Genomic DNA, 26,438 nt, shown 5'->3' on the forward strand with positions numbered 1-26,438 from the left:
CTACATACCCCGAGTTCTGCACCCTCCCAGTGAGACCCACAGCCGCCGTCCAGAACCAACTCCACCAGGTGAAAACTGATCTTTGGAGGAATTTTAGACTAGGAGAAAAACGAGCCCTTTGGCCCTTGCTACTCACCTTTTCCAAGGTAGATCATGCCATACTCTCGCCCCTGTGGAGTCTTGTTTTCTATCGTGAAGCATACTTCTTTCCCAATCAGCTTCTTCCGAAGGAACTCTCGAGCAGGAAATGCCCAGGGCTGAAAGACAGAACCACCACGTTCAGGAACCAGGCCGGTTTCACACTGCACAATCAACACCCAAGCAACTTCACTCCTTCAACCACCCAGCAAACACACTAGGCCCTGCTGCTGCTGTTGCTAAGTCGCTTCAGTCGTGTCCGACTCTGTGCGACCCCATAGACGGCAGCCCACCAGGCTCCCCCATCTGTGGGATTCTCCAGGCAAGAACACTGGAGTGGGTTGCCATTTCCTTCTCCAATGCATGAAAGTGAAACGTGAAAGTCAAGCTGCTCAGTCGTGTCTGACTCTTAGCGACCCCATGGACTGCAGCCTACCAGGCTCCTCCATCCATGGGATTTTCCAGGCAAGAGTACTGGAGTGGGGTGCCATTGCCTTATCCCACTAGGCCCTGAGGGGAAGGTAAACATGAAACACACACAGCCCAGCTCACACACTTGCTGCTGCTGCTAAGTCGCTTCAGTCGTGTCCGACTCTGTGCGACCCCATAGATGGCCTCCCACCAGGCTCCCCCGTCCCTGGGATTCTCCAGGCAAGAACACCGGAGTGGGTCCCCATTTCCTTCCCCAATGCGTGAAAGTGAAAAGGGAAAGTCAAGCTGCTCAGTCGTGTCTGACTCTTAGCGACCCCATGGACTGCAGCCTACCAGGCTCCTCTGCCCATGGGATTTTCCAGGCAAGAGTACTGGAGTGGGGGCTCACACATTTAGGGGACTCCTAAAAAATGAAGGTCAAACTGTTGGTGTAACTTGCACCCGCCCAAAAAACAGGCACCATGGTTTCCCAGGCACCAGCACTAGGACTTTCTGCACCTCCAACACTGTCTTATTCAGAACTACAGTTTACTTCTTACTTAGTAACAGGCCCTGGTAAGGGATCAGCTTGACAACGGTGATTCTTTCCTCTCACTCATTAAAGACCCTGACACAGGGCTGAGCCACACATCCACAGTGGGTACAAATAGAGCCCCCATGTGATTTGAAGATGCTCTGCAAAAGGATGGTTTTGCCTCATTACTTTGGGGATGGTATAGACAAAGGGAGATGTCTCTTCCTTCAGAAGCCCTGTTGCAGTCAGGGATCACTAGCACTTGAATTTACAGTCTGGACCTAGCTCGGTACCCTAAGTTCCCTCAGAACAGAAATGAGGAAGGAGAGGGTAAGAGCTCAAGGAGGACAGGATCTGCATAAGTTCACAGGCAGAAACAATTAACACAGAGAAGGGCAGGGTGGTATACAATATGCACGCGCTACTACCTCCTGGAGCCCCAAAACCTGGGCTCTGCATAGTGAAGGCTAAACAGTCCATCACTGACCAGAAAAGGAAGCATCTACCTACCTTTTCAGTCCATGAAGATTATTCCACGGGGTGAGCCAAGAAGCTTTTCTAGAAGAAAAACATCCATGACTTCCCAGAAACCAGAAGCCAATTTAAAGGTGGCAGTCCACCAACCTGCTGGGTCCATGTTCACAAAACCAGTACTGTCAGCCAGCAACAACTGTGGACAGTTCTGGGAAGAACTAATCCTGAGTAAGTGCTCTTAAAGACACAAAACCAAGCCTGCTCACTTATTTAATGCACTCTTCTCAGTGCACCAATAAGCAAAAGAGCCAACCACTCAAAGGCAATACGGAGCTCACCGTATTTTTATCTCCTGTTTCCACCCTTTGTCCCACACCATAATAATGGAAGCAGATACCCGTAACCAAAGAGAGTCTCATGACTGATAATGAGCCCAAATACCAGCCACATCACAGACACAAATACTAAACCAATTAACAGAGCCTTGTACATTTTTATCACCTTAGTGATTCACTTACTCTAAAAACATCCTCGGCCATAGATCAAATGTCTAGGCTTCAGTTTTGTGGGGTTTTTTTAGGTTTCAGTTTTGAGTATTACACTAATACCCAAAGTTCAGTAATATACTGCTTCCCCAAATGAAAAGCTCTGACAAAACAAAGTGCCCCTAAAGGAAGCCAAGACTTCGGTAAAAACTCATTTATCAAGGGTCAGTTCACAAAGAAATAGCTAACCCCTATGGAGGAACCTCCAATTTCTACCAACTAGGCAGAATTACTAAAAGCTTTTAAGGCTTGCAGAAGAAGCACCCTTCTCTCAGGGCTTGTTTTACAGCTGGTCAGTCACTGGGCAGTAAGAGAAAGCCACACCAGAGGTCCTGAGAAGGACATACAACTTATCCTGGAAGGAAAATGATCTAGCTTCTTTAATATTCCAGCCTTTGCAAGTTGTATTCCATCCAGGGTTGGGCGAATTCAATAACTGGACAAGGTACCGGCCAGGCAGAGAGGCGACTGGGATATTCAGGGAAGCAACTGACCACATCACTGCTCCCAATGCAACAGGGCACTCCAGAAGACAGTCCTGTCCACACAGAGGACAGTCAGCAGAAGGCTACCCCATGGAGAAGGCGATCGCAACAGTGCCTCCCAGAGCCACCCTACGTACAGGGAAGCTGACTCGGAGCATTCGTCCACCAGTTCCCAGGTGGCTCAGTGGTAAAGAATCCGCCTGCCAGCGCAGGAGACGCAGGTTTGATCCCTGACTCAGGAAGATTCCCCTGGAGTAGGAAACAGCAACCCACTCCAGTACTCCTGCCTGGAGAATCCCATGGACAGAAGAGCCTGGCGGGCTTCAGTCCATGGGGTCGCAAAGAGCTGGACAGTACTGAGCATGCACACATTCATCCACACGGTCCACAATGGCCCATAAGGAGAGCCACTGTAATCTAGCTGAGGGATGTCCCAGAGCTCCTTCTACAAAGCAATGGCTGCTAAGTGGCTGATTCTCAAAACTGCCTTTCCCTTCAGAATGCCCAATAGCAGGTGGTCTAGCAGTTTGCTCTCCCAGACCCACACAAAGTTCTGGTGTCTACCGTGACGAATGGAATTTTAATTCCCATTTTTTCTTTGCACCAGGTAGACTCCTAAACTACTGAAACAACATTAAATCCCACAACAACCTAAGACCTCAAAACTAGCTAGTCCATCATCCCACTATACCACCTGTGTATGTAATTAATCCCTCTCTGGCCCAGCCACCTCACCGTCCCACCTTTCAAAGGCTTGACTGAACGCACAATGACTGTGACATTCATTTCTGTATTTCACATGAAACCAATGTACAGCTTCACACATAATGAGAGTGCAATAAACCTGTGGGAAATAAATATATAATTCCCACAGTGGCTGTAAATGCAATGTCCAGGCTGCCAGGAGTAGCCAGGCAACGCCAGGGATTAGCCTGGAGCTGGCAGTGATGGCTGGGGACACATAGCAGGCTGCTTTTATTGCCACCACACTCAGGAGAGAGCTAAGTTTCTTTGAAGCAGACGTGAAGGAAGGCAGAGAATAATCAAGTGTACGATATTTGGGACAGTGACACAAAGGGGAGCAAAGGGGCAAAACGTTCTTGACTCTTGTCTGAATGTGAAAAAGAACTAGACCTGCTCCAAAACAATGGAAAGCCCAAGAGAAAGCCTGCCATACTCCACCATCTGCTGATCCTCAAAAGGAGATGCTTGGGTTCTTCCTCCTTGTTATCCACTGAAATTCACTGGATACCTGAAATTCACTGGATACCCAGAATTCACTGGATACCTGGATACCTAAAATTCACTGTTCCTCACTGGATACCTGCTTCATGCCAAGCACTGACTAGGCAGAAAAACACTGATATCAGAGAAGGTCCCTCCCCTCGAGGAGCTGACAATCTAGTGAAGAGACACAGATGCACTGAGCAGGACGACAGCACCAGGAGGGGACAATGAAAGGAGATGTCAGGAGGGACTTCTCAGGGAGCTGGACCCTAACAGATGATAGGTGAGCACCAGGGCACAAGACAGAGAAAGAGCTCCCGATGCAGGGGGTAGCCTGGGCCACGCCAGGAGCCGGTAGGACTTGGGGGGCCTCTTAGGAGACCTGAATACTTTCTTGGGGCTGGGACTCCACATCCCAGAGGGGGTTCAGTGAGAGAAGACTAGAAGCCAAATTACAGAAGAGATTGTATCCCAGGCTGAGGCATTTACGTCTGTCCAAGCAGGGATGTGGAATCGCTGCGATCCCTGGGAGTAACACTGAGTTCCAGAAAAACATCTACTTCTGCTTTATTGACTATGCCAAAGCCTTTGACTGTGTGGATCACAATCAACTGTGGAAAATTCTGAAAGAGATGGGAATAGCAGACCCCCTGACCTGCCTCTTGAGAAATCTGTATGCAGGTCAGGAAGCAACAGTTAGAACTGGACTTGGAACAACAGACTGGTTCCAAATAGGAAAAGGAGTACATCAAGGCTGTATATTGTGACCCTGCTTATTTAACTTATATGCAGAGTACACCATGAGAAACGCTGGACTGGAAGAAGCACAAGCTGGAATCAAGATTGCCGGGAGAAATATCAGTAACCTCAGGTATGCAGATGACACCGTTATGGCAGAAAGTGAAGAGGAACGAAAAAGCCTCTTGATGAAAGTGAAAGAAGAGAGTGAAAAAGTTGGCTTAAAGCTCAACATTCAGAAAACGAAGATCATGGCATCTGGTCCCATCACTTCATGGGAAATAAATGGGGAAACAGTGGAAACAGTGTCAGACTTTATTTTCTGGGGCTCCAAAATCACTGCAGATGGTGACTGCAGCCATGAAATTAAAAGATGCTTACTCCTTGGAAGAAAAATTATGACCAACCTAGACAGAATATTGAAAAGCAGAGACATTACTTTGCCAACTGAGGTCCATCTAGTCAAGGCTATGGTTTTTCCAGTGGTCATGTACGGATGTGAGAGTTGGACTGTGAAGAAAGCTGAGTACCGAAGAATTGATGCTTTTGAACTGTGGTGTTGGAGAAGACCCTTGAGAGTCTCTTGGACTGCAAGGAGATCCAACCAGTCCATTCTGAAGGAGATCAGCCCTGGGATTTCTTTGGAGGGAATGATGGTGAAGCTGAAACTCCAGTACTTTGGCCACCTCATGTGAAGAGTTGACTCATTGGAAAAGACTTTGATGCTGGGAGGGCTTGGGGGCAGGAGGAGAAAGGGACGACAGAGGATGAGATGGCTGGATGGCATCACTGACTTGATGGACATGAGTCTGAGCGAACTCCGGGAGTTGGTGATGGACAGGGAGGCCTGGCATGCTGCGATTCACGGGGTGGCAAATAGTCAGACACGACTGAGCGACTGACCTGAACACTGAATCAGGGAAAAAATGAAATTATGTTTCAAAAAGATCTGAGAGTATCAGTGGAATGATTAGAGGCCAGGAAAATGAAGGCAGACAGACTGTTCTCTCAATATTCCAAGTACATGTTCAGAGTTGAACAAAGAACAATGACGATGAAGCTTCAAGAATGGAGAAGAGAAATTTTTAAGGAGGCAGAATAAAACCCTCGATAAAAGCTGGGGGTGTTTTTAGAACTGGGTTACTAGTTGGCATCACTCCTTACTTGAGCCAGAGAAACTTCAAGGGCATGGTAGGGGGAAACCACATCACAGCAAGGCAGGGAGACACCAGACTATTAGAGAAATAGCAGCTGTGGCTGACAAAGGGTGAACTTTGCAGGTTCCTAACACTTCATGTCACAGGGACCTCTGAAGAGTTGCTGGGAGAAACTGAGCTGCTCTGGAAGAGACAAAAACCCACTAACTCGGCTATAGAAGTATGAGAAACTAATGAGAGTGGGGGTCAGATGACATGGTGTTCTTTCAGCTGGTATAGTTCCGGTAAGATTTTATTGTACCGTTGCACAGACTACAGCTAAGACATTTTAGAATCAGCTCCAACTGGCCTCAATCCTCGCCCGCGCAAGAGGAAATGAAAACCCAATCCTTCTTTCCTAGAGGCGACCCTGCTTCTTCCTTCTGGGAAAATAAGCTTGATTGGCTTTAGCCAAAAAGGCTCAACATGCTTCTGTGCAAAGCAGACAAGCTGTTACACAACACAAAACTGAAAGGAAAGAACTATTCAAAACATTGGTCAAGAAAAGCACTTAGCAGCCAAAATGTGAAAAGTGCTGAGAGAGATTTACTCTTCAGTACCTGGGCTAACCGTACGAGAAGTGTTTGTAGTTGCAGAAGTTAAACAGCACCAGTGATGACCACATACCTCCCCAGTGGCTCAGCTGTAAAGAATCTGCCTGCAATGCAGGAGGCCCAGGTTCGATCCCTGGATCAAGAGGATCCCTTGGAGGAGGAAATGGCAACTCCCTCCAGTATTATTGTCTAGGAGATCCCATGGACAAAGGAGCCTGGTGGGATACGGTCCACAGGATCGCAGAGTCAGACACGACTGAGTGGCTGAGCACACACAGATGACCACAGCTAACATGTGCTGAGTAGCTGACAGGCCTGTGCGAAGCATTCCTCACCATCTTGTTTAATCCTTACTGATCAACTGAGGTTTACAGTACGGTTATTCCCAATACTTGTGCTTATTGAGAAAAGACCAATGGAAAATAACTGATCTTTGTCTATTAAAAATCTAACTGCTGATGACAGAATTGGGGATGATTTTTCTCTATTTCCTGAATACTGTTTCACCATCTTCTTAAGTCCAACAAAATGCTTTTTATTATAGATGAAAAAACTACATGTTTTTTGTTAAATGTCTGCTTATATGGATGATAAATGTCTCTGGAGACTCAAGACTATAGTAACACCTGTAGTGTCCAAGGAGATGAACTAGATTTTTTGCTGTGCATCCCTCTGAATTTTGAAGGTGAAGGATTTAAACATAAATGAAGGGGCTCGGCCATAACCAATACCAACCTCAAACAGCTGAGACTGTCTAGGAAATATTCTAACCTGTTCAAAGAGAAAGAGGGTAAACCTGAAAAGGCTAATAAACCTGGAAAGGCTCTAAACTTACAGGAAAGTATACGAGGGAAAGAGAAAGGAGTTACTGGGATTAAAGGCAGTGAATGCATAAACTGAGGCATGCCACTGTGGGTCTATCACTAGTCCTGTGACATAAAAATACTCAAAATATACATAAAAGAAAGTACACCAAATGTGCAGTCAAGGAGGAGACTATCCTTGATAATCCAGGAGACCCTGAACTATCACCACGGTCCACAGGCTCACAAGGAAAAGCACCTACCTCATCCGGGGTGTCTTTTGCATCGGGTTGTGTGGCAGCTGCCCTGCGGGCAAGGTTTCCAGCGCGAATGTTGCTCAGGTTGATCTGCCTCTCAGGAGGAGGCCCCCCACGAGGCTGCCCGCGGACAATGATGGCGCACCCTGAGAGCACCTAGGTCGGGGAAGAAACAAAAATTTAGCCATTGAAAGGGAACGTTGCCATAACAGAGATGGTCCACTACCATATCCCCAACATCTAAAACAGTACACGGCACACAAACATTTATTGAACGACTGAATGAACAAGATTACTTTCAATTTTTTAAGAGAAATACCTACATAAAACCTTGGGCTCGATTCTAAAGGGGCTGACCCAGAAATAAAAATGAGAATTAAACAAGATGATAGAAAAGTCAGAAAAGACTGGAGAGTGAAGAGGCATGTGAGTCATGGAGAGAGCCTTTGTAATTTCATCCCGGCAAGCTGACCACCACCTGTGTTCTTTTCAATTATTAAGAAGCTAATGTCTCCATCCACACAAGCTGTTCTACGATGGCAAAAGCAAACAACAAAAGAAAGCCAGAGAAAAGTGGATGTTGAAGGAAGAAGCCTTGACACGCCACCCACACCAGCCAGAAGGACCCGAGGGTGCCCAGGGCTAATGTGCAAGTAATGTGGCCGGAGTCCAGGACTCAATACTTCCTCTGCAGACAGTGCTCAGAGTCGAGGCTAAAAGAAAAACACAGTGCTTCAGAGTCTAGGCTAAAACAGTCTAGGCTAAAGGAGAGCCTCTACAAAACTCATGACCTCCGTGATGAAAACAGGGCAACCGAAGACGGACCTTCGGGCTCCCAAGCCCAATAGTTCCTTCCCTCTCTCTGAAGAAGGATGTCTAGCATACCACCCACTTGCAACTATGGGAAGAGCTCTAAAGCTCACTTCAAATATTTGCAGGGAGGAGGGAGAAAGGGTTTCACGCGGCAGAAAAGAAGAAAAGGCACACAGCAAAAATGACAAACATTGCCCAAGCTATTCAAATTCTTTACACAATTTCATCACCATGGAGGCTTGAGTAGCACCTTCGCTTGAGCTGAAAGGCTTAATCCCATGTTTCAAAACAAATAGCTGCTGAACAAATAGTTAGAAGGTTGGAGAGCCCTGCCAGTGTAGAACTTCACGGCAGACTAGACCATGGAGTTTTCTGTAAAGGAAAAAGTCCTTGGAAAAGAAGCTGACTCAGAGGAAAAAAAGAATAGGAAGGGAAGCCACTTCAATAGTCATTTGCTTAGCTGACTTGTCTCCCTCGCCTCTCCACCTTAACTCATGCTCTAAATTGTGGGCAAGTAATACAAATAAAGAACTGCATTAAACATATATGCATTCAGTTGGCCAAAAATTTCCTTTGAGTTTTTCCATAAGGTTTTATGGAAATACCTGAACGACCATTTTGGCCAACCCATTATATCTTAAAGAATAAGAAACAACAGCTAAGTAACCATCACCCAAGTTAAGAACTAGAACACTGAGGACTCCCTGGCGGTCCAGTGGTGAAGAATCCACCCTCCAATGCAGGGAACGTGGGTTTGATCTCTGACTTAAGATCCCACATGCTGTGGGGCAGCTAAGCTCAAGTGCCATAACTAGTGAAGACCCCCTGGCTGCAAGGGGGACCCAGTGCAGCTAAATTTATAACAGAAGAACCAGAACACTGGCAGGACCCTGGATGCCATGTCCCTCCTAACTCGCAGCCCCTTTTGCTGACCACCACCTCTTTTCAAACCACCGTGATAACCTCTCCCTTGCTTTTCTATAGCGTTACCCTTTGTGTATATGTTTCCATGCAATATGGTGCTTCCTCATCTCCTATCTCTAATCTCTATATACACTGAGTCGACAGCATGTATACCCATCACTGACTTGCTTCTTTTGCCCTTTTTTGGTAAAACCCATTCATGCCAAAACACTATTCACTTTTGTGGCTGTACAGTATTCCACTGTATGAATCTATCCTACTCTCCTACAGAAACTCTGTCGGAAAAATACACACATTCTAATAAAAAAAAAAAATAGTAACATCTCATTACTCCTGGTAACTTAAGCGCACAGACCTTGGTCTAACGATAGTCTACACCTCCCTGGCTACACCATCAAACACATAATAAAAGACTGCCTTCCTTATCTAGTTATAAGTCATTTTTTCATTTTATCCTCTGTGATCGAGTGTTACCAGCAATCAAAACCTTACAGCCTCCAACCAAACAGCCTTTCTTGAGAACCCATGCCCTGGGCATCATCCCAGGGATCTGACACTTTAAAAAGACAAGCCCTCAAAAAAGTAAAGCCAAAGAACAGATATACTACAGCACAGGATGGCTGATGTTCCTAAACTGAGAAGGGCAAAGAAAGAAAAGAACTTGGAAGTGACTCATTTATAGTCAATTCTTCACCAAGTGGCAGATGAATAGCAAGCACACTGTTGAATACCTGCCTTGAAATCATCCACGTACAGTCTCCAACAGGACTGAGGCTCACACAGCATACAGAGCAGAGTTCCTGTCTCAAAGGCCTATTCCTCGACTCTTGTCAAGCTCTCACGAAAACTCATAAAGCTCTCCCAGAAGACCTAGTACATCTTGGAAAGCCCAGCTAGATGCTTGCCATGGCTGAGCAATGAACACTGACCCCAGCTAAGAAACAATCTTTATTTCTCAAGCCTGACAAAGCCTGCTGAAAAGCTCAAGAACACAACGGCTGATAGGTACCATCTTATTCCTCTTAAATACCAACAAGGTGTTGCCTCTAATGCCCTCAATCTAGTAAACGAGACCCTTGAGGGACAATGGGTCTATAACTATTATCCCAGCCCCATAAAAGCTTTAGTAAATAATTTATATGAAGGAATTTTGAAAAATCTTTGTACACTCCCTCCTTTCACCTTGAAAGCTATTCTGAAGACTGCTGCCAGAGCCTCCTTGCTTTTTTTGCACCAAATAGGCCATTCAGGCAACAGTCCACATTTGAATTAATCTTAGAGAGAGATGACTTTATAGGCTGCGCAACACCTAATGGGTTGGCCCAAAAGTTCGTCAGATTTTTCCATAAGCTCTTATCGGAAAATCCAAATGAACTTTCTGGCCAACCCAATACTACTAAAGGTACAAATGTAAGCGACAACCACCAAGTCAACCCTCCAAGGACAGATATTCACTGTGGCAGGCACCGCTGTTCCTGTTCCCCCAGGAGGAGAGGACTAACATGCCTACATCCTTCCTCTGAAACTCTCTCCCTGTCATTCATTTGGCCACGCCAAATGATGAGATTGGAAAAGACTGTCTACAGACCATCATGGAAGGAAGACCATCTGCATGGAAAGAATTCGTTTCCTTCCTATTATTTGTGCAAACTGAAATAGGTCAAAACACATTTCATCTCCGTTTTTTTTTTTTGCTCTCTCCATTTCATCATCTTACAAGTACTCTTCAATTCCCTCCACCTGTCTCACTTGCCAAAGTCTTCATTCAAGTTCTTCCTCAATAAAAATATTTAATGGTCTTCTCTTGCCTAAGTTTCCCAAATGAACAAAGCCAAGGGAAAGGTCTTCTGGGGATAAAATATTTTAAATGTTTTTAAGTGAAATATGAAAAAGACCAATGGTCTATATATCAAACTTAACATGAATCTCATATGGCATGAAAATAAGTCATTTTTCTTCTATAAGTCACTAGATCTGACATCTAAGTTGATTACTTACAATTTTATCCACTGATTAATCCATTTATTTGTTCAACACAAATTTATTGAGTACCTTCTATAAGGCAGGCATTGTTCCAGGCCAGTAACATGCCTCGAGTGAACCAAAACAGACAAAAATGTCTGCTCCTGGAGAGAAGACATTCTATTGCGGGGAGTCAGATAAACAAACAAGTAAAATACTGTCTGTTATTCAGAATTTTAATTTCAGAAGAATAATGTTAAGATTGAGAGGAAACTGTCAGGGGTAATTGTTCTGCCAAAGCTGTACTGATTCATGTTGCAAACTTTCATGGATGTGGTAATTATCCTTAATTGCTAATTTATAGGGCATAAAAAGCAATTCATATGGTAACTGCTTTATCCAATTATATTAATAAAATGACATATTCTAGAGAAACGATCTGATCTTAGCCCTACCTGATACACCAGGAGGTTTGTGAAAACAGCTGTCACAACGAGTCAGTTTGATTGAGGTCATGAATTAGGACAGTTCTCAGCTCTGCCAATAAAGGTTACAGGGAAACGTGGTGTGATTCAGAGGACCTGGCTTCAGGGCACCAGTCCGAGGCTGACAAAGACTGAAACAAGACAGCTGAGAAGGAAAACGGGGACTCAAACTGATCAAACCCACTAAGAGTTTACTAGGAGAGTTACCTAACAGTGACATACTTTATAGGCCGCAACTGAAGTACTGCTCAGCAACAGCAACCCCACCTTAAATCATCACTAGATACTGACAAATGACTTGGTTTAACACTTAAACTCCCAGACCACAAACACCAGAAGACAGAAAATCTCTAATGCAAACACCTAGCCACACTACACTTAGGGCAAAAAAAGTGATGGTACAGAAAACCACACGATGTTCTTAGCTGCTCAGGAATGTCCAACTCTTTGCGACCCCATGGACGCACTCTCCACGGGGCTTCTCCAGGCAAGAATTCTGGAGTGGGTTGCCATGCCCTCTTTCAGGGGATATGCCCAACCCAGGGATCGAACCCAGGTCTCCTGCACTGCAAGCAGATTCTTTACCAGCTGAGCTACCAGGGAAGCCCCATAGAAAACCATAAATACATCAATAAAACCAGAATTTTTTTTTCACAGCACCAAGAGCAAAAATCTTCCCTTAAAAATCACATCTTACTAGGTGAGAGTATCTTGTTAGCTCTACAAGGAGGACTAGCTTAACACGTTTATCTGCCTGTTTAGATATAACACGAGTATCTTAGTCATATCTGCCAATATGAAGATCCAGTATAAATAAGGATAGGACTTCCCTGGTGGTCCAGCGGTTAAGAATCCACCTTGCAATGCAGGGGACACGGGTTTAATACCCTGGTCCAGGAAGATTCCCACACATTATGGAGTAACTAAGCATCACCACTACTGAGCCCACGTGCGCTAGAGCCTGTGAACCGCAACGAGAAAAGCCTCCTCAATGAGAAGCCCCCCTCCGCAACTAGAGAAAGCCTATACGCAGGCACAAGGACCCAGCACAGCAAAAAATAAATAAATAAATCTAAAAACAAAAAAAGGCGGGGGGCGGGGGGGGGGGTCGGTAGGGACAGTCACCTCAGTCACCTGATGAATACCCAAATGTTACAAAAAGGAAGCCCCAAATAAACTCAAAAATGTATGGTCAACTGATTTTCAAAAAGGGTGCGCAGATAACTGGGAAAGAACCTTTCAACAAAAGTTGTACCAGTAAAATTGGACTGCTGTTGTTTAGTCCAACTCTCTTGTGACTCCAAGGGCTATAGCCCACTAAGCTCCTCTGTCCATGGGATTTCCCAGGCAAGAATACTAGAGTGGGCTGCCATGCCCTCCTCCAGGGGGTCTTCCCGACCAAGGGGTAGAACCCGAGTCTCCTGCATTGCAGGTGGATTTTTTACCACTGAGCCAACAAAGAAGCCCTGGGAAAACTGGATATCCAAATGCAAAAGAATGAAGCTGGATTTCCACTTCACACCATATACAAAAGTTAACTCAAAGGATCAAAGACCTGAATATAACGAGAAGCTCTTAGAAGAAAACATCGTAATGGTGGATAATGCAATGGATTAGGCAATGACACCATCTTAGAAAGCACAACCAACCAAAAACATTATGCTTCACTGGATACTACCAAGAAAGTGAAAAGACAATATTCACAAAACATATCTGATAAGGGTCTAGTATCTGGAATGAGGAAATACTGTAATTCAACAATTGAAAATGGGCAAGAATTTGAACGGATATCTATCCAAAGAAGATACACAAATGGCCAGTAAGCATATGAAAAGATACTCAACATTATTAGTCGTAAGGGAAATGTAAATTAAAACCACAATGACGTATCATCACTTCACAGTCACTAGGGTGGCGATAATCAATAAGACAGACAAAAGCAAGTGGTGACAAGAATGTGGAAAATTAGAACCCTGACACACTGCTGGTGATGCAGTCACTTTGGAAAACACTCTGGCAGTCCCTCAAAAGTCAAACAAAGAATTATCCTATGACCCAGCAATTCCACTGCTAGGTACATGCCCAAGAAAAATAAAACATACATCCACACAATATCTTGGACACAACGGTTCGTGGCAACATTATTCATAAGAGCCAAAAGGAGCAAAAACAATCCAAATGTCCATCAAGTGAAGAATGAATAAGCAAAATGTGGTATATCCGTGAAATGGATATTATTCAGAAATAAAAAAGAAATAAGGTACTGATTGATGCTACAGCATGGATAAATTTTGAAAACACGCTAAGTGAAAGAAGTCAAGACAAAAAAGCCACATATTGAATAATTCTATTCATATGAAATGTCCAGAATAGGCAAATCCATAGAGATGGAAGAGGATGAATGGTTCTCAAGGGCTGGAGGAAGAGAAAGGGAGTGACTGCTAGTGAGTCCAGGGTTTCTTTTCCTTCTGAGTACCAATGAAAAATGTTCTAGAATTAGACAGTTGTAACAGTCTTGTGAATAATTTTACAGTACGTACATTTATTTGGGTTTCCCTGGTAGCTCAGCTGGTAAAGAATCCTCCTGCAATGTAGGAGACCCCTGTTCAATTCCTGGGTCGGGAAGATCCCCTGGAGAAGGGATAGGCTGCCCACTCCAATATTCTTGGGCTTCCCTGTGGCTCAGCTAGTAAAGAATCCACCTGCAATGTGGGAGCCCTGGGTTCGATCCCTGGGTTGGGAAGATTCCCTGGAGAACGGAACGTTTACCCACTCCAGTGTTCTGGCCTGGAGAATTCCATGGACTGTATAGTCCACGGGGTCACAAAGAGTCAGAGACAACTAGAGTGACTTTCACTTTCATATTTATTTCAATTAAAATAACTGCTAAGGTCCAATATGGATGTGCGTTACTATGACATAAAATGTCTATTTCACCAAAGGGGTATTTCCATATCTTGCAGGAAGATTAGACCCTTAGCTGAACACCACCAACAGGCAGCTGACTCAGACCGAGAAGTCAGGCGTGGTGACTCACAACAGAATGAAGGGCTACTGTAAACTTTCAAATCCTCGAGAAATAACAAGGTAGAAGTCACAGGAAAGAAGCCAAACTTCAGTGAAATCTACAAAACCCAAAAAAGGAGAAAGATGACCAAAAACAAGCCAAGTTTTTTCTTTTGAGACAAGTAGAATGAACTCCTTCCCTCTGTGGCACAGAAAGAAGAACCAAGAAGGTCACTGAACTAAACAGTCCATAGTGCCACCTGGAAGCTTGCCAAGTCCACCACCCAGAGGCTGCTCAGAGGACAAGGAGCAGGCCAGTGACTCTTCTCCAGACAAGGCGCCCTCTCCACCTACAAACGCCTTCAGGGCACGGGGAAGGATTGTGGCGTATGTTAATGAAGCAAAAAACATCTAAAGAAATGGAATTAAGGCAAGTGTAGAACTTAAAAAAAAAAAAAAAACTAACTTAGAGAAAAATCTCAGAAAGTGTATCAGGAAAAAGCTTCCTGGCAACCAGAGCTACTGCCTCTCTTTCTTGAAAATTAAAAAGTCATTTGGACAAGGAGCAAGCAATCCCAGAAGACTGTAAGCCCTGTGACCTGGGAGGTCTTTCCCAGCATACATGCCAACATGGCCAGCTTCTTTCTTTTTTCTGGCAAGAGTCAGAGGCAAATCTAAATGAGAGGGGCCCGGCACAATGACCTGGAAACCCATGGCCTTGTGGCAGCGCATTTCACTTGCGCTGGGTGCACTAACTCATTCAGGAGAGATGATCATAAACGGCTGCTCCAGGCCCAGTTATACCAAGAACTGGACCTCAGTTTGGAAAGAAACGAGTTCAAATCTCAAAGGGGACTATAACAAGAGAGCAGCTAAGCAAGAGCATCTCAACAAGGCCCTTTTATTGTACAGACGAAAAATCTGCATGTGAAACAGGTAAAGGTGACTTTTGCTTAAAATGAAATGAATGGCAGGGCAAGGACTAGACCTGAAGTGTCCGATTCTGATGTTCCACTATGTACATGTAGAAACAAGCATCTGAGGAGCTGCTATCTGTTAAAACGGTAGGTGAGATGACCTACTGATTAGATCTTTTCCTCAGTTAAAAATCTCCATTTCTGTGTGCCAGCCGAGCAGGTGTCAGAAACTGTCCCTAAGCCAGCAAAGCTTCCATGAGCTGGCTGCCCCAAACCAAACCAACACTTATTAAACATTGCCATATGCAGGGAAAGCAGGCTTACAGTCCCAATTTTACAAAATACCCAAAAAGAGACACAAAGGAAGCAAACTTCAGAATGAGAAAAAGCAGGCTCGGCAAACTACAGCCCACTGGCCAATTCCGCCCTACCACCTGTTCCTGTACAACCCACGAGCTAAAAATGGTTTTTACATTTTTAAGTGACTTGAAAAAAAAAAAAGAATCAAAAAGATATTATGTAACACATGAAAAGAGTATGAAATTCAAATTTCAGCATCCATAAATAAAGTTTTATTGGAACATGGCCACGTTCATTCATTTATGTAATTGTCTATCTGCTTGCTTTCACACTGAAACGCCAAAGCTGAGTAGTTGCTACAGAGTCCGTATGGCCTGCAAAGGCTAAAGTATTTACTACCTGGCCCTTCACAGAGTCAGCCTGCCAGCCTCTGATATAAAACATTATGACAGGGAGTGAGATGAAAACTAGTTTTATGGTAGTCTAAACGGTATGTGCTCAGCAAAAATAAATTCTGGACGACCACTTCAAGTTACACAGACTGCTCATCCTTATAATCAGAGAAGGGGCAGTGGTAAGCAGCAAAAGAATTCAGTTTCAGTATCAAATCCATGTCAGTGATGATTTTTGAAAGTTCACTGGCTCTATTAGCCTCAATTTCCTCATTGATAAGTATATCAGAACATCCATGAGCGGTGTCAAGAAACTTAAGGGAATAAAGCCCTTGGCACAGAGGTTGGCCAAAAGACCCAATAAATAAGTCAATATTATTGTGATAAGAAATGGTTCAGGAGTTTCCTGGTGATCTCATGGTTAGAACTCAGTAGTTTCACTGAGGCGGCTCAGGTTCAATTCCTGAGGGGGAACTGAGATCCTGCAAGCTGCCTGGCATGGACAGAATTTTTTAAAAAAAGAAAGAAATGAAATGGCTCAAAGTGTGGTCTGAAGTAAAGATTGGAAAAGAAAAAAAAAAAAAAAAAACATAGAAAAAGAACCATTTCCTCCTGGGATTTAAAAGTAAACACCAAATTCATGGAAATTCTCCCACCACTGAATTCATCCAGAAGGAATTAGAGAAATGACCCATGATCTCACTCCCCTCCTTTATCACCTAAGATTCCCACTCTCTAGGAAAGTGATTTCTGAACCTCTGTCCTCAGATTATCATAAATAAATATCATATCTTAAGTCTATTACTGTTGTTTAGTTACTAAGTCATGTCCGACTCTCAGACCCCATGGACCGTAGTCTGCCAGGCTCCTCTGTCCATGGGATTTCCCAGGCAAGGATACTGCAGTGGGCTGCCATTTCCTTCTCCCAGGGGATCTTCTTGACCCAGGGATCAAATGTGTGTCTCCTGTATTGGCAGATGGGTTTTTTTTGTTTGTTTGTTTGTTTTTTTACCACTGATCCACCAGTGAGCTTCAAACATGACAAAGCTGTCTTGACAATCACAGCCTCAGATGACCATGACTGTGAAACCAGACAGTCTTAAGTAAAACATTGTGATATCCCCTCATCTGTATGTGAGGACAATGCCACCACCTTCTCTGCAGGTTGTGGTTATTGAGATGCCTCACAGTAGCTGACACCTAGCAGATACTCAAGAAATAAGGGCACAGTGGTCTCTTTCCCCTTCCCTCTCTGCTGTCCACCCCTCTACACCTTTACAATGCTCTGCATGACAGGCACTCATTTTACAGATGAAAAAACTGTGGTACATCAGGACTAGAACACAACTTTTCCCAGTGTACTTTCTAATAAACCACAAATACTAAACATTTGCTATGAGAATTATGCATCAAAAAAGTGGTGATATATGCAAAACACCATGCCTGTAACTTGCACAAAGAAAGCCTCACCAGGAAGGAACTGGCTCAGGTTCCTAGAAGCCAGAAACCCCACAATGATCCTCTACAGAGCCAAGTCCTCACCACCCACGCTGAGCTCCACTGTGCTCGAGGAACCAGTCACTCAGAAATCAGAACTCAGCAGGAACTATGTGGCAGGCAGAGGCAAAGTGTCATGCCCAAAAAATCCATTCCAGCTGTCAAGTTTTTCAGAGTAACCATCATGTGTGAAAATAAGCAAAGGAAGAACCAAAAATTAACTGACTCCAAGCTCCAGTACTCTGGCCACCTGATGCAAAGAACAGATTCATTGGAAAAGACCTTCATGCTGGGAAAGATTGAGGCCAGGAGAAGGGAGCAACAGAGGATGAGGTGGTTAGATGACATCATGGACTCAATGGAATGAGTTTGAGAAAATTCGGAGATGGTGAGCTCCTTGGTGGCTCAGACAGCGAAGAATCCACCTGCAATGTGGGAGACCTGGGTTTGATTCCTGGATTGGGAAGATCCCCTGGAGGAGGGCATGGCAACCCGCTCCGGTATTCTTGCCTGGAGTATCCCCATGGACAGAGGAGCTTTGCGGGATCCAGTCCATGGGGTCGCAAAGAGTCAGACACGACCAAGCAACTAAGCCCTAAGCCCAGGAGATGGTGAAGGACAGGGAAGCCTGGTGTGCTGCAGTCCATGGGGTCACAAAGAGTCGGACACAACTGAGGGACTGGACAAGAAGAAGAAAATAGCGATCATCTGAGCATCACAGGTCTTTGACCCCTCAACCAAATGTTTAGGGTCAAGTCCTCAGACTGTTAAAGCCAAAGAAAAATTACTGCAGTCATCAGGGCTTTTGTGTGGTGATCTTGCTGTTTACAATGGCTCACAGGCATCACAGTCCTGAGGTTTCTCTAGACACAAAGAAAGCCATTGTGATGTGCCTTACAGAGAAAATATGAGACAATTTTCGTTCAGGTACAAGTCACAGTGCTGTTGTTCATATATTCAGTGTTAATGAATCAACACTATGTATTAAGTAAGAGGACTTTAAACAGAAGCATACAATACAAGTGAAAGTGAAAGTCGCTCAGTTGTGTCCAACTCTTTGCAACCCCATGGGCTATACAGTCCATGGAATTCTCCAGGCTGGAATCCTGGAGTGGGTAGCCTTTCCCTTCTCCAGGGGATCTTCCTAATCCAGGGATCGAACCCAGGTCTCCCTTACTGCAGGCAGATTCTTTACCAGCTGAGCCACAAGGGAAGCCCAAGAATACTGGAGTGGATAGCTTATCCCTTCTCCAGGGGATCTTCCCGATCCAGGAATCAAACCAGGGTCTCTTCCACTGCAGGCGGATTCTTTACCAACTGAGCTATCAGGGAAGACACAAGATCATGTATCTATCATTTGATGAAAATGTAGTGACCAGAGGCTCATAGGAAATAACTCAGTATTTCTCACAGAAGCAATGGTTCGAAATTCACTAATTTAGTGCTTGTGACTTGATGGAACATGCACGTGTGCATTCTCCAGGCAAGAATACTGGAGTGGGTTGTTGTGCCCTCCTCCAGAGGATCTTCCTGACCCAGGGGTTGAACCCTCTCCTGAGGATCCTGCATTGCAGGTGGATTCTATACCACTCAGCCATTGCGGAAATCCCTGATAGAACCTAACTACCATGAATGATGACTGTATGTTATAAATACAAAGAAGAGGATATGGCAACCAGGGTGAAAGGGTCACAAGAGTCACTTGCACTATTCTTACAACTTTTTTGAGATTATGTTAAATTAAAACTGCAACACCTTTTTCATAAGTGGAAAACATACTACTGGCCACTTTAGAGTCTCAATGACAAAACAAATCCCAAGAACTAGATCTCCTTGGTGGTTCTGAAAATCTCTCTTGCTCCCCTTCCTCTGCACACACAACTTAGAGAGTGAAAGTCAAACTGAAACCGAGCAGGACTCTGTACGGCCTTCACAAAAGCAGTCTCCTAGACCTTGCAGAGTTCCAAACGGCAGGCACCAGCAGTTACTCATTAGGGAAGTGAGGGGGTGCAGAAACGAAAAAAAGTGTTAAGTAGGAAAAGTAATGGCAAGAGTTCAGTGATAAAACAGAGTTCTAGTTCCTCCACGAGGGATAATATATACAACCATGAGCTGTGTCTCTGAAAGACAGGGAAGCCTGGTGTGCTGCAGTTCAGACTCACAAAGTCAGACAGGACTGAGCGACTGAACAAGAAGAAGGACATAAAAGTGATCATCTGAACATAAACGTGATACGCCCAACACTTACCTTTGAGTAGTTCTGCAGAAGCTAAGACCCTTACTCGGGTTAAGTATGGTGACTACAGGCTGTAGACTGTCACCAGAGGGTCAATGGTTAAGACTCACATCACCCTGTTACCTCACCACCAATCAATCAGAAGAAAGTCATACGCCATGAAGCCCTCACCCCAAATGAGGGAGGGATTGGGGCTGACAGATACCTGCTGCTGCTGCTAAGTCGCTTCAGTCGTGTCCGACTCTGTGCGACCCCACAGACGGCAGCCCACCAGGCTCCCCCATCCCTGGGATTCTCCAGGCAAGAACACTGGAGTGGGTTCAGATAAACACTACTATACATAAAACAGATAACTATAAAGGACCTACTGTATAATAACAGGGAACTTTATTCAATACTCTGTAATAGCCTATATGGGAAAAGAATCTAGAGAGTGGATACATGTGTATCCATCAATGTACCTGATTCACTTCACTCTACACCTGAAACCAATACAATGTTGTAAACCAACTACCCTCCAATTAAAAAAAATTCATTTCCTGGCAGCCATCAAAGAATTCAGGTGTTTTGAGCACAAGCAATCTTGTTTGGCACCCAACAAATAAACACTGTACTTCACCACAACCCACTCCACTACTCTTGCCTGGAAAATCCCATGGATGGAGGAGCCCGGTAGGCTGCAGTCCACGGGGTCGCTATGAGTTGGACACGACTGAGCGACTTCACTTTCACTTTTCACTTTCATGCATTGGAGAAGGAAATGGGAACCCACTCCAGTGTTCTCGCCTGGAGAATCCCAGGGACAGAGGAGCCTGGTGGGCTGCTGTCTATGGGGTCGCACAGAGTCGGACACGACTGAAGCGACTCAGCAGCAGCAGCAGCAGCAGTGTCAGTAAACCGGCTTTGCGGTGCAGTAAAGCGGACCCAAGTTCAGTTCAGTGACAAAACTATTATTGTGTTGCAAGGACCATATCGTCCCATGATCCATTCATTATCGCTTCATGTTTCTCTCCCAAATGAAATAAAATGCTAGACATGTTCCAATCACAGAATTCCAACCTCTGAGCACACAGTTCAGAAAGGCTATGGCCTCCAAAAAGGATCTTGAATTTTAGGGAGACGCCCTTTTCCTTCCAGCGCAAGTTTATCCAGTGGGGATTTGAAAAACCTGCATGTGTGATCTAATTAGGTTTTACATTCAGAAAAGCTGAAAACCCCTCAACGTCTCACAAGTTTTGAGATACAATGTGTGAACATTCAGAGTTAGAGGAACTATGAACATTCTCTCAGAGGCAAGAGCACCATACATATTTTTGCTTTGTTGTTCAGTCGCTAAGTGATGTCATCCAACCATCTCACCCTCTGTCGCCCCCTTCTCCTCCTGCCTTCAATCTTTCCCAGTGTCGGGGTCTTTTCCAATGAGCTGGCTATTCGCATCAGGTGGCCAAAGTATTTTTGGTTTAAAATCTTGTGATCTTGATGGTAATCCCTTTCCCCAGGGAGTTGGCCTTCTTTATTATCAAAAAAGAATCTGTCAAAACGATGCCTGGGTCCCTCTCTCTAGCCTAGAAACACAGGGAAAGACGTTTTGAGAAATACCAAGAGAAATATGTTAATTTGCAAAACACCAGATCCTGAGTTTAGATTTTATTTTCTCTTGTCCTTACCAAATCCTAACTTCCTCCTCCTGCCCGCCACACCTCTGGCCTTCTCCACAATGCAGGCTTGTCAGGATCGAGATGCCAGGGGAGTAGAGGAGTATTTTCAGCCAGCACAGGGATAGGGCAGGAACAGTAAGTCTCTACAGCTAATCAACTATGCTTTGAGTACACTGGAAAGTTCCATCAGTGCAGCCAACATGTACAGATCGGGTGGAGTGGGGGGCTTGGGGAGGGGAGGATGCTGACCCAGCTGAATCCCATCATCTTTCAACTGTAACAATGAAGGGGGAGAAGGAAGATGCACAGAAAGCTCCTGAAGGTACTCACAGGCCAGCATCACCTGAGAGCTTGTTGATACCACAGGCTCAGACCCTACCTGAACCTCCTGATTCAGAATCTATTTTAACAAGATCCTTGGGTGATGGGTTTGCACAAGGTTAATCCACCACCACCACCCCTTTATTCTCCACTCTGCCCGGAGGAATCTGCCTGGCTCAGGTCCTTCAGTAAATTTGGCTTAAACTTTTTATTCAGAGAGGCCTTCCCCAGACTATGTCAGCTAGATGCTTGTATATGCTCTGAGCCTCTGTATTTCTCTCCCATAGAACTCACCACCACATTAAACAGCATAATGAATTGTTCAGAAGCAGTTTTCCACTCCTCCGTGCAAGCTCTCTCCGGGCAAGGACTCCATCATTCTTGCTCACCATGGTAGCCCCGGAGCCCAGAACAAGACCAGAGACAAAGTAAGCATTCAGTAAGTGTTTTTTCCTGAATAAATGAATGGTCCCAGTATGTATCAAGCACAAGTATCAAGTGCTAGGCTTTGGAAAGAAGGGGCAGAAACAATTAAAACACAGTCCTTGTCCTTAAGCAGCTCATAGCTTAGTGGATTTCTGCTGAAGCTAATGAGAGCCACGCTCTTGAAAGCATGCACCGCACTCAAGAGTGTTTTTCCTGTTTCTCTGCCAAATGACAACAGGTAGACCAGAAGTCCTCTAAGGCCTTCCAGGGACCCACCCCCACTCCATGCCCTGGAAGACCTACAGGCAAGCATGTCTTCACCTAATCCGCCGTTCAAAGGTTCTCCCCTCCCAGCGTTCAATACTTTGTCCGCCCTTCTCTCTGCCCTCTCTCAGGCAACTCCAGCCGTCTTCAGCACTATTTCATTCTCCCCTAAGAAATTCGTGTTTCCTCTGGGATAATTTTCTTCAATCCGCTTGCTTCATCAGCCCTCTTATTATGAGATGTCAAATTTCCCTTGTTATTACCACCTTTCAGAAGGTTTTACCTAACTCATTTCCAACCACTCGATTATTTCCTGTGAGCGATCAGCTCTATGGTCAACACAAACCACTCAAATCTGTATCCCAGACCACACTGAGAAATCTCCCAATTAACTATTCAACAGTCAGTTGTCCTCCCACTTTCTTCAGTCTTTTCCTACCTGTTGCAAAGAGAGACTACGAACCAATGCTGTCATCTCTTCTAGGGTTATCTTCTCAATGGTTCTTTTATTTATTCTTGTTTAACAGACAAAGATCTCTTGATAGACTTACATCCCAAAGCCAATATCCAAATACCAGGGTAACAAAAACGTATCTAAGTGCCTAAACTCATGGCAGTGAGAGTAACGTGTTTTGACTTCATCTCCAGAGAAGCAGCTCAGAGAAATATTAGTAGAGGCAAACAACACACTGACAGGGTAGCAAGTGCTCAGTGACGGAGACAAAAACCATCAAGGCAGCTCCCGGGCTCTCCAAGGGGCTCAGAATCCACTCCACCTCCCCAGGCAGACCCGCCGGTAGAACACGATGCAGCCGCTGGAAACAGCAAATTCCAGATTCTATGACTTTGATGTAAAGATCTGTTCTAAGCACTGTTTGTGCAACAAGTATTAGAGATATTCATGTGCCTGTCATGAATGGGGCTAAAAATTCCAAGGGTACGTCTTCTGAATATTTTCCACGTCGCAGTCTGTAACACCGTTTACCAAACAACAACAGACTGGAACCCTAGTCCAAAGATTTGGTTTGTGACTATGAGAAATTTTAAAGCACTTTGAAAAGTCACCAATTGCTTTCTTAAATGCTTCATTACACACTTCTAGGGTAACTGGCCTTAGCCTACTCATGGGTTTCAAATCACCAATGCCTTTTTTGGTTCAGATACACTTTGCATACCTGCCCACTCTGCATTTCAGAACTGCTATGAAAACGTAAGAGGAAACTTGAAGGTCTTATTTCTTTTGAATCGATGTGCTGACACTGCTGGTATGGGAGGCAACTCCCCAAGACAAGTCTTCTGTGAAGGAAGCTCAAGAAAAAGTGTTCTGATGACAAAGACCTTTCCTCCCACCCACAGAGATGAACAGAGGTGAAACTCAGGTTGTTAGGTGACAGGGTGCATTCCAGGCACTACTCAGTTAACGGGCTCTGTGCATCCAGCCCTCCCCACCCTTTTGCTCTCTTTGCTTCTCCTCAATTCCAGTGCTCAGAAGAAGGAGAGAAGTGTAGCCACGATTCCTGATTCAGAAAGGAGGAGAGGGGCTTCCTTGGAAGTCCAGAGGCAAAGACTCTGAACTCCCAGTGCAGGGGGGCACAGGTTCAATCCCTGGCCGGGGAACTAGATCCCACATACCACAACAAGAAGATTCCACATGCCGCAACAAAGATTGAAGACCCCAAGGGCAGCAACTAAGACCTGGCACAGCCAGATGAATGAACGAATGAAGAAATAAACGGGAGAGGGGACAGCTACTGCTTTCCCAGCCTCATGGCCACAGCTGATGTCATCTCTTCTTCCTCCTCCTCACAGCACTGCCATCACTGAGCAGTAAACACAGTATACAAACTAGCAAACCACAATCCCACGATTAAAAAGGAGGCAGGAGACCTGCGCCAGACACAGCTAAGTGAGTGAACATCAGAGTTCTTGCAACATCCTAGAAAAATAAAGGTTACTGCCTTTACTGCTCCTTGGGTTTTACTTCCATAAAGCCATGTGCATTTTCTTCTTACAACTAACTAACTGACAGCACCAGGGATGCTAGGTTATCAAGCATAATACCCAATACTGTTCAGAATGAACTGTTTCGTAAGAATAGCTAATACATTTATTTTGGCTTATGTGCAGGGCTGGCTGTAGAACTTGGGGAAGTCAGGTAACTTCTATGCTACCCACGAAAGGTGTTAATTTTCCCATTTTATTGTCCAAACTTCTCTGGAAACTTTTCCTATTTGAAATGTTGATAGTCAATTTGAGATGTCAAAATAAAGAAGTGGATGTCACAAATCTACCATAAATTGTTGAGTCCTTTATTGCTAAATTAATGTTCCATCCTAGAATTCTCCTTACTATTAAAATCCTTCTGAGTGTGTGATGAAGTCCCTTATCACCTAACACAGCTGGAGATTACAAGACAAGGGGTCCTTCCTTCCCCACTATATGCTGGGGCCCCAGCCCACCCCATCCTCCACCATAATGCACAGATTTGCACACCTCTTCAAGAAGTGAAACAGAAGGCCATTTGGCCACGACCTGGAATTTGCTTACAATTACTGCCCAGGAGAGACTGTCTCTCCATTTTCATTGAAAATACCAATAATAGAGACGTCCCTGGCCATCCAGTGGTTAAGATCCTGTGCTTCCAATGCAGGGAGCATGAGTTTAATCCCTGGCCAGCGAACTAAGATGCCTCATGCTACACAGCAAGGCCAAAAAAAAGAATGCAGTAATATTCTACTTACCCTATACTGTCACTAAAGCCCAACTCTATGATTCCTTTCACCCTTTTATTTTTTTTTTGGGGGGGGGGTGGGTGGTGCACACTCTTTCCAATGTATTACCAAATAAGCGAAAGTCTTTCACACATAAAGCACAGAAATTTCACGAGCAAGTTGATGGACAGCTCAGACTCCTGGGGCATCTTTACTATGTTTAGCCCTGTGCTATCAATTCCTTTCAAAAACCCAATTTTCCCTGTTACTCAGATAATCTGAGTCGCAAGTTTACTGTTCCCTCTACATTGGTTTTCCGCTTCTCCTGTTGATAATCAAAGAAGCACATTTTCTTACAACATTATAGTAAGGGAGGTACGCTCATTAGGAGCACCAATCTGGAGATGACAAAGAATTCAATGGAAGCCAGAATTCAATGGAAGCCGAGCAGCCAGCCAGCAGCCCTGCACCGCCTGGCTGTGTGACTTGTTGGCAGGGAGATGACTAACACGTGGGCAGGAGGGCTGAACCGGGAGCCAGGCCTGGACCCCACGGAGAGCCTGCAGGAGGTCTCGGGAGAGTCTAAAGCTCTCATAAGAGAGGAGTTTAATAAGATAACTCGGCTTTTAAGTAACAGAGGCAGCCTCCTGGCTTCTGGGCTTCGAAAGGGCTCACCCGCCAGGAGTAATAACACAAGCAATTACTGCACCTAGAATAATAGAGCTCAGCGGGATCCGAGGACCCAGGTCTCCCCTCTCATTCACCTACTCACAGGGGAAAGGAATGCAAGGAAGAAATGCCCCACTTTCCATGAAGACCTGGGACAGTCCTATTAGGTAAGCAGATAAATTACATTTGGCAAAGTAAGTCACTGTTTTGGGTGGTTGCCAAAAATAAAAATGCCCCCGGTATTAAAGGCTGTATATTAAGCAACGCCCTCACCTAGGACAGAATTCCTAGTTTAAAAGTTTGTAGCATTGCATTCTAGAGACTGGAAACAGACTTAAACGTCTCGCTTCTCATTCCTTTCTCTACCACAAACTTCCAACAGGCCTTTAGGCACGTTGCCTTCAACTGGTACCTTGACTGCAGGTTGCTTGCAGCTGCCTTCAGGAACATCTGAGTATACCCACCTGGACCTACTCACTTCAGCTGTCTTTTAT

At 44.8% G+C, this 26,438-nt stretch overlaps 1 protein-coding gene across 1 annotated transcript in view; it reads right to left on the reverse strand.

Moving 5' to 3' along the window:
- SND1 (staphylococcal nuclease and tudor domain containing 1) overlaps positions 1-26,438 on the reverse strand; it is a 420,683-nt gene that overhangs the window by 380,996 nt on the left and 13,249 nt on the right. Inside the window, exons 2-3 of the mRNA XM_005679432.3 lie at positions 7,370-7,519; positions 137-257 (exon numbers count right to left, since the gene is read on the reverse strand). Coding sequence (XP_005679489.3) covers positions 137-257; positions 7,370-7,519 — 271 coding nt within the window. The remainder of the gene's footprint in view (positions 1-136; positions 258-7,369; positions 7,520-26,438) is intronic.

Source organism: Capra hircus, chromosome 4 (assembly GCF_001704415.2).
Source record: "Capra hircus breed San Clemente chromosome 4, ASM170441v1, whole genome shotgun sequence".
Taxonomy (NCBI): Eukaryota; Metazoa; Chordata; class Mammalia; order Artiodactyla; family Bovidae; genus Capra; species Capra hircus.